Source organism: Oncorhynchus nerka, linkage group LG4, assembly GCF_034236695.1.
Source record: "Oncorhynchus nerka isolate Pitt River linkage group LG4, Oner_Uvic_2.0, whole genome shotgun sequence".
Classification (NCBI taxonomy): Eukaryota; Metazoa; Chordata; class Actinopteri; order Salmoniformes; family Salmonidae; genus Oncorhynchus; species Oncorhynchus nerka.
The window spans coordinates 86,448,458-86,467,065 of record NC_088399.1 but is presented as its reverse complement, the minus strand read 5'-3'; the positions used below and the strand labels follow the sequence as shown (position 1 = coordinate 86,467,065).

Here is an 18,608-nt window from a genome sequence, read left to right as displayed (position 1 = left end):
TTGAAGTGTATCCATTTATCCAGTGACTTTGATTCTACAGTAGGTAAACTACTGAACAATTGTACAGGAGAAGGACAGATCCAAAATGAACCCTCACCATTAGGCTAGTGTATGTACCTCCATACAGAATCGGTTGTCGTGGTGAGCGACCTCTGTTTCTTATGCTTGCCCGTTCCTTTATTCAGCTTCTCTGTGTCTTTGCCAGTGTGCCAATCGATTTCAACGTCTCATCTTACTGAGCTGTCTTATGGTGGTTTGACACATAGAAACAAATGTTTTAGCTGTCCCAGAGTGTGTCTGTATGGGACTACAGGGAGGGAGGGGAGGGGTTTCTTGTCAACACAAGAAAACATAGTGTAATAAAAATGCTGGTAAATAATTCAACATAGAATGATGATTTGAGAGGAGCGTACTGGATGCCCTGTGTGTGTGCGTACAAGCACGCATGCACAAGCACGCATGCACAAACACGCATGCACAAGCACGCATGCACAAGCACGCATGCACAAACACGCATGCACAAGCACGCATGCACAAGCACGCATGCACAAACACGCATGCACAAGCACGCATGCACAAACACGCATGCACAAACACGCATGCACAAACACGCACGCACAATGCCACACACAAACACGCACGCACAATGCCACACACACACACACACACACACACACACACACACACACACACACACACACACACACACACACACACACACACACACACACACACGTCCAATCTCATGTGTACTTACCTTGGAACCTCATCGTGTTGTTGATGAGATCCAGGACATCAGCAATAGCGTTGTACTCTCCAACCTTCACCTCCTGCCCCTCTGTTAGGAACACAACCAGGAAAGGCGTCAGTTAGGACAGCATGTGGACAACACTTTGGACAACTTTCTCTTTCAGTCAACTAGACAGCTCTCGCTGTAAAATTGCAGAGATCTGACCCAAAATAACTGTAACATTTCAAATAAGACAATATCTATTCCAAAACGAATGAGGAATACTGCAGAGTGAGTTCTCATTTACAGCTTGTGTGTTTTAGCTAAGCGTGGAAATCAGTGATTAGATCAAGCTAACAGAGAGTAATGGCATTGGGTTAATGGTTGTGATACAGATTGGTATAATGGCTAGCAACAGTAACGTACTGGGGTGTATTCGTTTGTACCCTCTGTAGCAAACAGTAGTGAAACGCTTTGCAACTGAAAACTTTTTGCATTGAAAATGTGTGTTTTTTATTGGACAAGTTCAGGTTAGTCCTTCTCTGTTTTAGCCCTTTTGCTTCCATTTGTTTCCTAGTGAATACACCCCGCACAAACTATACACACATTACCGGAGAACAAATCTCCAGTGAAGAAACCAATCGTAAAAATAAAAGCAACAATAAATAAAAACAATAGTATGCTGGCAATGGTAACGCAATACATTGGCATTTTCACAGATACAGTAAAATGAGTCTAAATTGTGATATATCCTGAGCCATAACACAAACCTCTCTCTTGAGCGCTATTTAAAGCAGCCATTTCCTTCAAGAGACGTCTTAAAAGCTGATACAGGGCTCTATGCCTAAGTTTAAAAATGTATGTGTGTATTACAGGCTCTGTATTGACCCTGTCACACACAGCAGCTCCATCACTCTCCTCATAAAAATGGGTGAACAGTTACACTCAGCACACAGGGGGAGGGGGGATATATGAGGGGGGACGATTCGACTCTCGTTCTCTCCCTCGGTCTCTTTACAGTATGAGGCTTGATAACAAATGTAAATGTTGGTTCTGTGTCAGATACACATAAACACTAAGCAATTATGACTACTACGTCCCTGAGCTGTTGCTGCTATGTTAGCGCAAAACCTTCACCCAACTTCTGAAATTACGTTTCACATCTGTTTGTTCAATTACCTCCTTCATTACTGTAAATCAGATACAGATTGAAACACTAGCCTGATCCCATATCTGTTTGGCGTGACGACCATAGGAGCGGGCAATACAGCACAAACAGATCTGGGATCAGTGCATTTCTGTTAATCACATTCAGATTGATGAACCCAGAGGTTCCAGACACAGAGGTGCTGATACACTAGCTTGATCACAGATATGTTCGTCCATAGGAGTTGGCAAGACAGCACAAACAGATCTGGGATCAGGCTGTTTATGCTGCCCATGTATAGCAGGGTGACTTCCGTCCCTGTCTACCTGACCTAGGTTGAAGACTTAAAAAATATATATATATTCATTTTTTTAAACCTCTTTTTCTCTCCAATTGGTAGTTACAGTCTTGTCTCATCGCTGCAACTCCCATACGGACTCGGGAGAGGCAAAGGTCGAGAGCCGTATTGCTTCTTCACACAATGCCCACTTAACCCGGAAACCAGCCGCACCAATGTGTCTGAGAAAACGACGTACACCTGGCGACTGTGTCAATGTGCATTGCACCCCGCCCGCCACAGGAGTCGCTAGTGTGCAATGGGACAAGAACATCCCTACCGGCCAATCCATCCCCTAACCCAGGCCAATTGTGTGCCGCCCCATGGGTCTCCCGATCGCGGCCGGCTACGACAGACCCTGGACTCGAACCAGGATCTCTAGTGGCACAGCTAGCACTACGATGTAGTGCCTTAGACCACTGCACCACTCGGGAGGCCCTAGGTTGCAAACTTAGAACCATCTGCACAATGTCACCATAGTGATGCTAAATGTTTTAGCCATCTGCTGCACACACCCCGGCTTCCATCCCAAATGGCACCCTGTTCCCTATATAGTACACTACTATGACCAAGGCCCATAGGAAATAGGGTACCATTTGGGATGCAGACATGTTATGCAGGGTTATTCTCTACAGCTGTCCCAATCAAAGCTACGTCATCCTACCATCTCAGCACTCTATTGCTGGAGATGACAGAACGTGAATTTCATTCAATAATGAATTAACCTTCATATAGCTTTAAACTTAGGGGGAAACACCTTTACATCTCTCTACACTGGCTCAGACGCTTGTCCAATGTGGCAGGGCATGCAAACTATTACAGACTACCAAGGGAAGCACAGCCACAAACTGCCCAGTGACACGAGCCTACCAGGCGAGCTAAATTGCTTCTATGCTCGCTTCGAGACAATTAACACTGAAGCATGCATGAGAGCATCAGCTGTCCCGGACAACTGTGTGATCACGCTCTCCGTAGCCGATGTGAGTAAGACCTTTAAACAAGTCAACGTTCACAAGGTAGCAGGGCCAGATGGATTACCAGGACGCATACTCCGAGCATGCACTGACCAACTGGCAAGTGTCTTCACTGACATTTTCAACCTGTCCCTGTCTGAGTCTGTAATACTAACATGTTTCAAACAGACCACCATAGACCCTGCGCCCAAGAACACTAAAGTAACCTGCCTAAATGACTACCAACCCGTAGCACTCAAATCTGTAGCCATGAAATTATTTGAAAGGCTGGTCATGGCTCACATCAACATCATTATCCCAGAAACCCTAGACCCACTCCAATTTACATACCACCCCAACAGATCCACAGATGATGCAATCTCTATTATAGTCCACACTGCCCTTTCACACCTGGACAAAAAGAACACCTATGTGAGAATGCTATTCATTGACTACAGCTCAGCATTAAACACCAGAGTGCCCTCAAAGCTCATCACTAAGCTAAGGAACCTGGGACTAAACACCTCCCTCTGCAACTGGATCCTGGACTTACTGACGGGCTGCCCTCAGGTGGTAAGGGTAGACAACAACACATCTGCCACGCTGATCCTCAACACAGGGGCCCCTCAGGGGTGCATGCTCAGTCCCCTGCTGTACTCTCTGTTCACTCATGACTGCATGGCCAGGCACGACTCCAACACTATCATTAAGTTTGCCGATGACACAACAAAGGTAGGCCTGATCACCGACAACATCGAAACACCCTGTAGGGAGGAGGTCAGAGACCTGGCTGTGTGGTGCCAGGACAACAACCTCTCCCTCAACTTGATCAAGACAAAGGAGATGATTGTGGACTACAGGAAAAGGAGGACAGAGCACTCCTCCATTCTCATTGATGGGGCTGTGTTGGAGCAGGTTGAGAGCTTCAAGTTCCTTGGTGTCCATATCACCAACAAACTAACATGGTCCAAGCACACCAAGACAATTATGAAGAGGGCACGACAAAAACCTATTTCTCCTCAAGAGACTGAAGTTATTTAACATGGGTCCTCAGATCCTCAAAACGTTCTACAGCTGCACCATCGAGAGCATCCTGACTGGTTGCATCACTGCCTGGTATGGCAACTGCTCAGCCTCCGATCGCAAGGCACTACAAAGGGTAGTGCGTACGGCCCAGTACATCACCGGGATGCCATCCAGGACCTCTATACCAGACGGTGTCAGAGGAAGGCCCTAAACATTGTCAAAGATTCCAGCCACCCTAGTCATAGACTGTTCTCTCTGGTACCGCACGGCAAGCGATACCGGAGCGCCAAGGAAATTATTTAACATTTTGAAAAAAAAATGTTTTCTTAAAACTGCATTGTTGGTTAAGGGCTTGTAAGTAAGGATTTCACTGTAAAGTCTACACCTGTTGTATTCAGCGCATGTGACATATACAATTAGATTTGATTTACTAAACCATAAGAAATTGTTTGAATATTAATGCATTCGGTGTTCTTACACTGCACCCTCAGCCGCAGTCTGCGGTAAAGTTCCTCTTAGGTCTTAGGTACAGATCTAGGATCAGCTTCCCTTCTCCCAATCCTAACCGTAACCATTAATGAGGAAAATGCAAAGCTGTCCCTGTCAGCTGACCAGGAGACTTTATGTAAGGTGATCTGTAGGCTGATGAGTTGAGGGGGGATGTAGGGTGAAGTTGCCCCTAGATGCTTATCTTGGGTCAGCGTTGCATTTCCCCCACTAATGGTTAAGTTTAGGATTGGGGAGGGGAAGCTGATCTTAGATCTGTACCTAAGGGGAACTTCACCACAGAGCGGGGCTGAGGGTGAAAGACAGGCTCTGATAGTCCGATCCTTCAAAAGGGGAATGAGTGAGCTGTTCCCACACTGCATCAGGACAGATGGCAGGGTTGAGGAGAGGATCAGATCAACCAGGGCAATCCTTCCTCTCGCTCTCTCTCTCTCTCCTCTCTCTTCACTTCTCCTCTCCTCATTTTCTCGGCTCTCTCTCTCTCACTCTCTCTCACTTTCTCTTCATCTCCTGTGTCAAACAGTCGTCACACACTCCCTGAGAAGCCAGGTGGGAGGGAGGGAGGGAGGGAGGGAGAGAGAGAGAGAGAGAGAGGGGAGGGAGGGAGGGAGGGAGGGAGGAGAGAGAGAGAGAGAGAGAGAGAGAGAGAGAGAGAGAGAGGAAGGGGAGGATGGTAGACATAATAAGGTCATGATATGAATGGAGGGAGGGTGGAGAGAGAGAGAGGGGTGAAAAGAAGAGTATGTGGAAGAGTTAGGAGGAGATTCAGAGAGAGAGAGAGGGGGGTGAAAAGAAGAGTATGTGGAAGAGTTAGGAGGAGATTCAGAGAGAGAGAGGGGGGGTGAAAATGAGAGAGAGAGAAGGGTGAAAATGAGAGAGAGAGGGGAGAAAAGGAGAGAGAGAGAGGGGAGAAAAGGAGAAAGGCAGGTGTGTGTCATGCAGGAGGGTGAGTGGTGGGGAGGGGGGGGGTGTTCTGCCTAAGGCTAGGTACTCATAATGACATTTTCACAGCGCTATGGAGCAAGAGCTCTCCAGTTCACTGATGATAACATTTATTTGCTTATCCATGACATGACTGCCAGTTGCCTTCCAATTGAAAAACTCCCTCACTCCCACAACCAAACAGGTCTGCCTCCCCCGAGTGTTTCCACACACACACACATGCACGCACACAAACACACCTACATCCTGATTTAAGATGCCACAGGGGGCACCTCTGCAGTGGGGTAGATAAGATAAGGATGAGCGGATTAATAAAGGCATGCTGGGGCTGAGGGAGGGGTGGCCGGGAGCTGGGGGGATTCCCCCAAATACAGATCACACCCCTGGGTAGAAAATCCCACCCGGCAGCCCCCTGGCAGTCAACCACCACTGGTTGGGTAACCCCAGAGTAGGATTACTATGACACCATCATCAGCCAGACAGAAACTAATCATAATACTAGAGCAATTCAACAGAACATCACAGCAATGCAACAATCCTACAACATGTGCTTACAGTACCTTGAAACTGTGTGAATTTGATGGTACCCATCCGTTCTCCGTTCCTGAACATGACTTGGCCCTGGATAGAAAAGGAATGAAAAACACATTTAGAACATTTTAAAGCATTTAAAGTACTTAAGGACTCAATGAGGAATCACATGTTCAATACAATACACTTGTTGCCTTGTCCATATGATGCTGCCTTGTCCATGTGACATGATCCACATCAGCTACCAAGCTGAAACCAAACATAGTTGGCCCTTGTTAATACCCAGGCCTAAAGTCTAACAAGCTAAACCATCTGAATTGTTGGCCATCTTCAACGATGGGCTACAGCAGAGGAAGCAGTACAGCTAGAGATTATCTTGATATCATTTGAATTTAGATGCACTATTTTCTTGATGAGCCATTAAGTGTTGGCACATTTGTTAAATTTTTATTTTACCCCCTTTTCCTCCCCAATTTCGTGATGTCCAGTTGTTAGATACAGTCTTGTCGTACGGAGAAGGTCGAGAGCCATGCATCCTTCGAAACACGACCCTGCCAAGCCACACTGCTTCTTGACACAATGCTCGCTTAACCCGGAAGCCAGCCGCACCAATGTGTCGGAGGAAACACCGTACACCTGGCGACCATGTCAGCGTGCATTGCACCCAGCCAGCCACAAGAGTCTCTAGAGCACGATGGGACAAGGACAACATGGCCGGCCAAACTCTCCCCTAACCCGACAACGCTGGGCCAATTGTTCGCCGCCTCATGGGTCTCCCAGTCATGGCCAGCTGCGACACATGCTGGGATCGAACCAGGATCTGTGAGACACTGCGCCACTCGGGAGGTCCCAAGTGTTGGCACATTAACAGATATTAGTGGACTAGCACTGGGCTTCTTTTTGGATTAGAAGTTTGCAAAAATGTGTCTGTAAACAAAATGATTGGTCAGCAGATTAATTTGCTGATATCCTAAGAATATATTTTTGCTGTAGCACCCGCTCAAGCAGGTACAGTTGAAGTCGGAAGTTACACCAACTACATTTAAACTCAGTTTTTCGCAATTCCTGACATTTAATCCTAGTAAAAATTCCCTGTCTTATTTTAAGAATGTGAAATGTCAGAATAATAGTAACAATAATGATTTATTTCAGCTTTTATTTCTTTCATCACATTCCCTGTGGGTCAGACGTTTACATGCACTCATTTAGTATTTGGTAGCATTGCCTTTAAATTGTTCAACTTGGGTCAAACATTTCTGGTAGCCTTCTACAAGCTTCCCACAATAAGTTGGGTGAATTTTGTCCCATTCCTCCTGACAGAGCTGGTATAACTGAGTCAGGTTAGTAGGCCTCCTTGCTCGCACACGCTTTTTCAGTTCTGCCCACAAATTTTCTATAGGATTGAGGTCGGGGCTTTGTGATGCCCACTCCAATACCTTGACTTTGTTGTCCATAAGCCATTTTGCCACAACTTTGGAAGTATGCTTGGGGTCATTATCCATTTGGAAGACTCATTTGCAACCAAGCTTTAACTTATGTCTTGAGATGTTGCTTCAATATATCCACCAATTTTTTTTACCTCACGATGCCATCTATTTTGTGAAGTACACCAGTCCCTCCTGCAGCAAAGCAACCCCACAACATGATGCTGCCACCCACGTGCTTCATGGTTGGGATGGTGATCTTCGGCTTGCAAGCCTCCCCCTTTTTCCTCCAAACATAACAATGGTCATTATGGCCAAACAGTTTCATCAGAACAGAGGACATTTCTCCAAAAAGTACGATCTATGTCCCCATGTCCAGTTGCAAACCGTAGCCTGGCTTTTTTATGGTGGTTTTGGAGCAGTGGCTTCTTCCTTGCTGAGCAGCCTTTCAAGTTATGTCGATGTAGGACTCGTTTTACTGTGGATATAGATACTTTTGTATCTGTTTCCTCCAGGATCTTCAAAAGGTCATTTGCTGTAGTACTGGGATGATTTGCACTTTTCAAACCAAAGTACGTTCATCTCTAGGAGACAGAACGTGTCTCCTTCCTGAGCGGTATGACGGCTGTGTGGTCCCATGGTGTTTATACTTTAGTACTATTGTTTGTACAGATGAACGTGGTACCTTCAGGCGTTTGGAAATTGATCCCAAGGATGAATCAGACTTCAACTGTATATTTCACTTGTCATCCCCAAAGCCAACACCTTTCCTTCCAGTTCTCTGCTGCCAATGACTGGAACGAATTGTAAAAATCACTGAAGCTGGAGTCTTATATCTCCCTCACTAACTTTAAGCATCAGCTGTCAGAGCAGCTTACTGTGTACCTGTACACAGCCAATATTTATCTTCTTGCTCTTTTGCACCCCAGTATCTCTACTTGCACATCATCATTTGCACATCTATCACTACAGTTTTAATGCTAAATTGTAATTATTTCGCCTCTATGGCCTATTTATTGCCTTACCTCCCTACTCTTCTACATTTGCACACTCTGTACATATATTTTCTATTGTGTTATTGACTGTACATTTGTTTATGTGTAACTCTGTGTTGTTGTTTTTGTCGCACTGCTTTGCTTTATCTTGGCCAGGTCGCAGTTGTAAATGAGAACTCTTATCACAAATCTTCTTTAATGTCTTTATTGAGAATACCACCTTTTGGCTACTGAACAGACATCATTAGTCAGTCCTTCTACCTTTAAAACTTTGACATGTCTTTGATTTCAGCCTTAAGTGAAAGCGACTGGAAACAAATTACACTCTTCACATGGATCATCATTGATATTCTAAAAAACAACAATCGAGCCCAAATAAAATCATAAAAAGATATTTTCACACACAAAAAGTCTGGCAACTAACACATTGCCTTCCCTCCCTTATCCATCCTCATCCATCAAGACTGTGGAATGAATTCATCAAGCCATCTGCCCATAGAACTCCCTAATTAAACATTTAACTGGATCTGAGATTACTGCCGGCCACAGAAAAACAGGTGAATGAGAGAGACAGAGAGAGAGAGTTAGCATGGAGCTGATTAAAGCAGCGCTGACAGAGAGATGGGAAGGAAGGAAACCTATTGAAGAGACAATTTCAGTTCAAAAAGACGCTGAGGCTTTGAAGTCAGTCGCTGGGCGGGTTTCTGCACCCTGATTGGTTCCCTGTATTTGTATGCATCTGTGATGTGACTGAGTGTCTGTCTGTGTGAGCTCGGAGAGAGAGAGCTAGCTAAACCTACTGTCCTCACAGACAGCAGTGCTAGGCTAACTACGGTGGGATGGAGAGTTTTCTGCTGTTGTATGGCATTTAAAAAGTGACTGAAAGTGTAAGCTCAGAGAGAGATACCTATAGCTAACTGCCAAAATAAAGGAAGCTCTTGAGTAAATGAGGGATACACAGTACATTGAAAGCAGGTGCTTCCACACAGGTTTGGTTCCTGAGTTAATTAAGAAATTAACATCCCATCTTGCTTCGGGTCATGTATAAAAATGCCCAGTTGCCCACTATTTTGGCTAGCATGGCTAGAAGACCTCAGTGACTTTGAAAGAGAGTTCTCAAACGTGCATGGGATGTTTAATGGATGCCTATCTCAGTCACCAGATCTCAACCCAACACTTATGGGAGATTCTGGATGAATGATGTCACATTCCTCTGATAGAGTTCCAGACACTTGTAGAATCTATGCCAATGCGTATTGAAGCTGTTCTGGTGGCTTGTGGTGCCCAACAACCTATTAAGACACTTTATGTTGGTGTTTCCTTTATTTTGGCAGTTACCTGCAGCTAGTCTTGACACTGCTGCTAATAAAGCCTTCACCTCAGTGCTATTTGTTTTTTAAATTGTACCTTTATTTAACTAGGCAAGTCAGTTAAGAAAAAATTCTTATTTTCAATGACAGCCTAGGAATAGTGGGTTAACTGCCTGTTCAGGGGCAGAACGACAGATTTGTACCTTGTCAGCTCAGGGATTTGAACTTGCAACCTTACGGTTACCAGTCCAACGCTCTAACCACTAGGCTACCCTGCCACCCCATATGCTGACAGTGGTGAGATGGCGCTAAAACAAAAGAGTCTTTAGGCCAAGCATCGGTAGAAAACTGCAGTAGAAAAGTACTATAAGTGTTTCCTGCTTCCTATTCTGAGACTCCGGTAATGTTTTTCTTTACAGTGGCTTGCGAAAGTATTCACCCCTCTTGGCATTTTTCCAATTTTGTTGCCTTACAACCTGGAATTAAAATGGATTTTTTTTGCCTACCATGCCTCCACTTTGCAGATGCTAAATATTTTTTATTGTGAAACAAACAAGAAATAAGACAAAAAAACTGACAACTTGAGCGTGCATAACTTTTCACCCCCCCCAAAGTCAATACTTTGTAGAACCACCTTTTGCAGCAATTACAGATGCAAGTCTCTTGGGGTATGTCTGTATAAGCTTGCCACATCTAGCCACTGGGATTTTTGTCCATTTTTCAAGGCAAAACTGTTCCAGCTCCTTCAAGTTTCAAGATCTGCGGCCAACAAGGCAGAGTTCATCTCAGCCTATGTCTCCCTCCAGTCCCTCGACTTCTTGGCTCTGACGGAAACATGGATCACCACAGACAACACCGCTACTCCTACTGCTCTCTCTTCGTCCGCCCACGTGCTCTCGCACACCCCGAGAGCTTCTGGTCAGCGGGGTGGTGGCACCGGGATCCTCATCTCTCCCAAGTGGTCATTCTCTCTTTCTCCCCTTACCCATCTGTCTATCGCCTCCTTTGAATTCCATGCTGTCACAGTTACCAGCCCTTTCAAGCTTAACATCCTTATCATTTATCGCCCTCCAGGTTCCCTCGGAGAGTTCATCAATGAGCTTGATGCCTTGATAAGCTCCTTTCCTGAGGACGGCTCACCTCTCACAGTTCTGGGCGACTTTAACCTCCCCACGTCTACCTTTGACTCATTCCTCTCTGCCTCCTTCTTTCCACTCCTCTCTCCTCTTTTGACCTCACCCTCTCACCTTCCCCCCTACTCACAAGGCAGGCAATACGCTCGACCTCATCTTTACTAGATGCTGTTCCTCCACTAACCTCATTGCAACTCCCCTCCAAGTCTCCGACCACTACCTTGTATCCTTTTCCCTCTCGCTCTCATCCAACACTTCCCACACTGCCCCTACTCGGATGGTATCGCGCCGTCCCAACCTTCGCTCTCTCTCCCCGCTACTCTCTCCTCTTCCATCCTATCATCTCTTCCTCTGCTCAAACCTTCTCCAACCTATCTCCTGATTCTGCCTCCTCAACCTCCTCTCCTCCTCCCTTTCTGCATCCTTTGACTCTCTATGTCCCCTATCCTCCAGGCTGGCTCGGTCCTCCTCCCGCTCCGTGGCTCGACGACTCATTGCGAGCTCACAGAACAGGGCTCCGGGCAGCCGAGCGGAAATGGAGGAAAACTCGCCTCCCTGCAGACCTGGCATCCTTTCACTCCCTCCTCTCTACATTTTCCTCCTCTGTCTCTGCTGCTAAAGCCACTTTCTACCACTCTAAATTCCAAGCATCTGCCTCTAACCCTAGGGAAGCTCTTTGCCACCTTCTCCTCCCTCCTGAATCCTCCTCCCCCTCCCCCTCCTCCTCCTCTCTGCAGATGACTTCGTCAACCATTTTGAAAAGAAGGTCGACGACATCCGATCCTCGTTTGCTAAGTCAAACGACACCGCTGGTTCTGCTCACACTGCCCTACCCTGTGCTCTGACCTCTTTCTCCCTCTCTCTCCAGATGACATCTCGCGTCTTGTGACGGCCGGCCGCCCAACAACCTGCCCGCTTGACCCTATCCCCTCCTCTCTTCTCCAGACCATCTCCGGTGACCTTCTCCCTTACCTCACCTCGCTCATCAACTCATCCCTGACCGCTGGCTACGTCCCTTCCGTCTTCAAGAGAGCGAGAGTTGCACCCTTCTGAAAAAACCTACACTCGATCCCTCCGATGTCAACAACTACAGACCAGTATCCCTTCTTTCTTTTCTCTCCAAAACTCTTGAACGTGCCGTCCTGGCCAGCTCTCCCGCTATCTCTCTCAGAATGACCTTCTTGATCCAAATCAGTCAGGTTTCAAGACTAGTCATTCAACTGAGACTGCTCTTCTCTGTATCACGGAGGCGCTCCGCACTGCTAAAGCTAACTCTCTCCTCTGCTCTCATCCTTCTAGACCTATCGGCTGCCTTCGATACTGTGAACCATCAGATCCTCCTCTCCACCCTCTCCGAGTTGGGCATCTCCGGCGCGGCCCACGCTTGGATTGCGTCCTACCTGACAGGTCGCTCCTACCAGGTGGCGTGGCGAGAATCCGTCTCCTCACCACGTGCTCTCACCACTGGTGTCCCCAGGGCTCTGTTCTAGGCCCTCTCCTATTCTCGCTATACACCAAGTCACTTGGCTCTGTCATAACCTCACATGGTCTCTCCTATCATTGCTATGCAGACGACACACAATTAATCTTCTCCTTTCCCCTTCTGACGACCAGGTGGCGAATCGCATCTCTGCATGTCTGGCAGACATATCAGTGTGGATGACGGATCATCACCTCAAGCTGAACCTCGGCAAGACGGAGCTGCTCTTCCTCCCGGGAAGGACTGCCCGTTCCATGATCTCGCCATCACGGTTGACAACTCCATTGTGTCCTCGTCCCAGAGCGCTAAGAACCTTGGCGTGATCCTGGACAACACCCTGTCGTTCTCAAATAACATCAAGGCGGTGGCCCGTTCCTGTAGGTTCATGCTCTACAACATCCGCAGAGTACGACCCTGCCTCACACAGGAAGCGGCGCAGGTCCTAATCCAGGCACTTGTCATCTCCCGTCTGGATTACTGCATCGCTGTTGGCTGGGCTCCCTGCCTGTGCCATTAAACCCCTACAACTCATCCAGAACGCCGCAGCCCGTCTGGTGTTCAACCTTCCCAAGTTCTCACGTCACCCCGCTCCTCCGCTCTCTCCACTGGCTTCCAGTTGAAGCTCGCATCCGCTACAAGACCATGGTGCTTGCCTACGGAGCTGTGAGGGGAACGGCACCTCACTACCTCCAGGCTCTGATCAGGCCCTACACCCAAACAAGGGCACTGCGTCATCCACCTCTGGCCTGCTCGCCTCCCTACCACTGAGGAAGTACAGTTCCCGCTCAGCCCAGTCAAAACTGTTCGCTGCTCTGGCCCCCAATGGTGGAACAAACTCCTCACGACGCCAGGACAGCGGAGTCAATCACCACCTTCCGGAGACACCTGAAACCCCACCTCTTTAAGGAATACCTAGGATAGGATAAAGTAATCCTTCTCCCCTCCCCCCCCTTAAAAGACCTAGATGCACTATTGTAAAGTGGCTGTTCCACTGGATGTCATAAGGTGAAAGCACCAATTTGTAAGTCGCTCTGGATAAGAGCGTCTGCTAAATGACTTAAATGTAAATGTAAATGTAAGTTGGATGGGTTCCGCTGGTGTACAGCAATCTTTAAATCATACCACAGATTCTCAATTGGATTGAGGTCTGGGCTTTCACTAGGGCATTCCAAGACATGTAAATGTTTCCCCTTAAACCACTCGGGTGTTGCTTTAGCAGTATGCTAGGGCCATTGTCCTGCTGGAAGGTGAACCTCCCAGTATCAAATATCTTGAAGACTGAAACAGGTTTCCCTCAAGAATTTCCCTGTATTTAGCGCCATCCAGCATTCCTTCAATTCTGACCAGTTTCCCAGTCCCTGCCGATAAAAAACACATGCACAGCATGATGCTGCCACCACGCTTCACTGTGGGGATAGTGTTCTCGGGGTGACGAGAGGTGTTGGGTTTGAGCCAGACATAGCGTTTTCCTTGATGACCAAAAAGCTCAATTTTAGTCTCATCTAACCAGAGTACCTTCTTCCATATGTTTGGGGAGTCTCCCACATGCCTTTTGGCGAACACCAAATGTGTTTGCTTATTTTTTTATTTAAGCAATGGCTTTTTATTCTGGCCACTCTTCTGTAAAGTCCAACTCTGTGGAGTGTACGGCTTAAAATGGTCCCATGTGACAGATCATGTGACACTTAGATTGCATACAGGTGGACTTTATTTAACTAATTACTGTATGTGACTTCTGAAGGTAATTGGTTGCACCAGATCTTATTTAGGGGCTTCATAGCAAATGGGGTAAATACATATGCATGCACCACTTTAAAAAATATATATATTTAGAATTTTTTGAAACAAGTTATTTTTTTCACTTCACCAATTTGGACTATACATGAAATCCAAATAAAAATCAATGTAAATTCCAGGTTGTAATGCAACAAAACAGGAAAAATGACAAGGGGGTGAATACTTTTGCAAGGCACTGTAAATGTATAAGTACTCAGGGTCAGATGCTGTAACTCTGGAACAAAGGAACTTTTTACCTGGCATCAATTGTGTTTAATAAGACGGTGTAATTGTGTCTTTCTGCAGGAGTATGTAGGAGAGCTGATCTAGGATCAGGTTCCCCCTGTCCATTTAATCTTATTAATTGTTATCTGAAAGGCTAAACTGATCCTAAATCAGCACTCCTACTTTACGACCTTTGATACATTCAGCCCATGGTCCTGTTAAGCATGTGACTGTGAGAAGCCGTGCCGAGAGAGAGTATGTTGTAGTTCCCAATCTTTTCCCCACTGGGGGGCTCAGGCTGCATGACTGTTGCCAGGAGGTTCACCGTGTTTTGCTGCCGGAAGTCATATTGAACGATCGCTGACATTCCTGAGCCTGACGTAAGTGTGTGGTTGTGTAGTGCACTTAAGAAACTGTAAAAAGTGTAGAAATATGTGTGAAATTTTTGAAGAGCCTGTGGTCTAGTGTCTATGCTCCTGGCTCCTCTCTCCACCAGAGACCAGGGTTCAATTCCTGATCCAACCCTTTTGTCTGTTACTTCCAACTGCCTGTGTCCACTGATTAATTCCGTCTAAATAAAGGTTTAAAAAAAATACCCTCAAAAATAAAATAAATGTGTAAAAATATCAGTATGCACAATCAATACCGGATGTTGTATTTCTAATCTGGAGGGTCTTGATATTCATATCTCATTAATGGCAGATACATAAAAGAAGAAACAAAATGTCATTACATTGTTCTCCAGCTCCTGGAGCTCTGGTTCAGCTGGAGCAGGGAGGGAGCCAGGGTGAGTTGACCCAGACTAACAGCCCTCTCTGGGATTCACAGACCCAGCCTGCCCTTGTTGATGAGGGCGGTATAACTGTGTTTGAGGAGGTGAGATGGCGGTATCACTTTGCTACTTTGTTTCTGGAGGTGAGAAAAGGGAGGAAGGGAAGAAAGCGGGATGTTTGCCCCAGAGAGAGTCTCTGGTTGTGGGCTGCATGTGTGAAAAGAGGGAGTTCCCTGGAGGTCTGGAGACAGAAAGCAGCACACACACACACACACACACACACACACACACACACACACACACACACACACACACACACACACACACACACACACACACACACACACACACACACACACACACACACACACACACACACACACCTCTCTGTGCCCGCATGTAAGGACTATCTGCCCTCAGGCTGTGTTACCATCCATTAGACAGGAGGCACTAAAACCAATACACTGGCCTACGGGTCCTGGTAGAAAGGATATTGCACTACATAGGGAATAGGGTGCCTTTTGAGACACGCCTACTGTCTGGATAGACAAGGGCCCCTGTCTCCTTTGTCTCCTTTGTCTCCTCTGTCTCCTTTGTCTCCTCTGTCTCCCCTATCTCCTCTGTCTCCTCTGTCTCCTCTATCTCCTCTGTCTCCTCTGTCTCCTCTGTCTCCCCTATCTCATCTGTCTCCTCTGTCTCCCCTATCTCCTCTGTTTCCTCTGTCTCCCCTATCTCCTCTGTCTCCTCTGTCTCCCCTATCTCCTCTGTCTCCTCTGTCTCCCGTCTCCTCTGTCTCCCAAATCTCCTCTGTCTCCTCTGTTTCCCCTATCTCCTCTGTCTCCCCTATCTCCTCTGTCTCCCCTATCTCCCCTGTCTTCTCTGTCTCCCCTATCACCTCTGTCTCCTCTGTCTCCCCTATCACCTCTGTCTCCCCTGTTTCCCCTATCTCCTCTGTCTCTCCTATCTCATCTGTCTCCCCTATCTCCTCTGTCTCCCCTATCTCCTCTGTCTCCTCTGTCTCCCCTATCACCTCTGTCTTCTCTGTCTCCCCTATCACCTCTGTCTCCTCGGTCTCCCCTATCTCCTCTGTCTCCTCCATCTCCTCTCCCCTCCAGGCCATAGATGAAGAGGATGAATTCCACTGTACATGTTCACAGTGCTGCTAACAGCCCCGGCCAAAAGCCCTGGAGGCTTCTCTGAGCTAATGTTTCACTTCCTCTATTGTTCTGCCACTAGACTAGATCAATAGCAGGCGGCACCCAGAGAGCACATTAGACTGACTGGTGTGTTAGTGTCACGTGTTGTGGTTCACACTGGGGATGTTTAGGCAGCGGGTCTAGTACACGGGTGATGTGTGTGTGTGGAAACGCAGAGCCACGATGGGTTGTGGTGTGTGTGGAAACGCAGAGCCACGATGGGGTGTGGTGTGTGTGTGTATGGTGTGTGTGTATGGTGTGTGTGTGTGTGGTGTGTGTGTGGAAACGCAGAGCCACGATGGGGTATGGTGTGTGTGTGGTGTGTGTGTGTGGAAACGCAGAGCCATGATGGGGTATGGTGTGTGTGTGTGGTGTGTGTGTGTTCCCCATGGTTCTCCTTCTCCTCTAATAGAAATACGCACCTATACTCTGATGCTCTATAAAGGCACAGTAAAGGGGTTAATTATCCTGTGTATGTCTAAAATGGCAGCCTATTCCCTACATAGTGCAGTGCTCTAGTCAAAAGTAGTTCACTACATAGGTAATAGTCTGCCATTTGGAACGGACCTTATATCTCTGTCATTACTGTAATGCATGGCTGGTTCTGTGCAGACTGTACAGAATGTATAAACCGCATCAAGCTTTTTTATCGTCTCATGTCATGTACAGTTAGTTATCAGATGGATCAAACATCCTGAATACAAAATATTGTAATAAATCATAACTGAAATTATTTATAAATTACTGCAGAGCACAGAGCTCTAAATAGAGCATTTGAAAAATATTGAAAAATTCCTATAGACCTGGAGCAAATGTGATAAGTAATTTTTCAATACCATTACTGGGGTATTTTCTGCTCAAATGAACACAATTGTAAAACATATTATGCAATAGTGTTGCTTTCTGTGTTGCTTTCTGAATAGATGGTAATAGTGCAGCTGTACACACCCACACGCACACGCACACACACACACACACACACACACACACACACACACACACACACACACACACACACACACACACACAGCTCAGGCAGCCACCCTGGCAGCAGGACCCCGGGGGGGTGAGGCTATCTGGACTATCCATGTCTCCCTCCCTGCCACTGTCCTCCAGTAGCCTCCAGAGACAGACCCACTGGCAGCCCACTTCACCCCAGAGAGGCTGAGGGAACTGGGGGGAGAGAGAGTATGGTGTACTGTAATGCACCAAGGGAGATCAACCTTTTCTCCACTCTAAATACTCTTTCCCTCTCTACCTCTTCAGCCATCTCTCCTTCACTATTCCTCTTTCTCACTTGCTGTTTTACTGTTCTCTCTTTCGCTTTCCTCTTGCTCTCACTCTTTCTTTCTGTACCTCTATTCCTTTCTTCCCTCTCTGTTTCTCCTCTCTCTATTCCTCTATCTACCACATCACTCTTCTTCTTCATCTCCTCCTCCCTCTCTGATCTCTGTCCATCTCTTCACATCCTCAGCCAGCAGCCATATCCTACACACACACACACACACACACACACACACACACACACACACACACACACACACACACACACACACACAGACACACACACACAGACACACACACACACACACACACACACACACACACACACACACACACACACACACACGCACACACACGTCTTCTCTCTCTAATTGTCTTCGATAAGTATTTGCTAATCAGACTGATCCGTGGTGTGATGAAGGCCTCATTTCTCCATAATCTTCTTGGTTTAGAGCCACTAATCATGATGAAATGGCCTTTAATGTGGTTTGGGCCTGAGGAAATGTCTCGTCACAATTCCATGTTAAGTGGCACGCTCACAGTAGCGCTTGGTTGCATGTTGTGAAAAGCAAGTTGTTTGTAACGAGCATAGCCAATAAGAACACTGGGATTGTCATAGTGACAGCCCTAACCACCAAAAGGAACAGCCCAACCACCAATAAGGACAGCCAACCACCAATAGGGAGAGCTCAACCACCAATGGGGACAGCCCAACCACCAATATTCTGTATTAGATTGGTAATGGTCTCTAAAGTGATTAAAAAGGTCTGCTTTAAGTGCCCCTTTGACAGTTCTTTACTGTATGTACATTAATGTGGCTGGTGCCTGGCCTAGCAGCTC

General features: G+C 46.7%; 1 protein-coding gene across 1 annotated transcript in view; it reads right to left on the bottom strand.

The window, feature by feature from the left end:
• Nucleotides 1-18,608, bottom strand: part of LOC115117124 (gamma-aminobutyric acid type B receptor subunit 2) — a 595,916-nt gene that overhangs the window by 103,920 nt on the left and 473,388 nt on the right. The window contains exons 8-9 of the mRNA XM_065017992.1: nt 6,203-6,263; nt 758-838 (exon numbers count right to left, since the gene is read on the bottom strand). Of these exons, the coding sequence (XP_064874064.1) occupies nt 758-838; nt 6,203-6,263 (142 nt within the window). The remainder of the gene's footprint in view (nt 1-757; nt 839-6,202; nt 6,264-18,608) is intronic.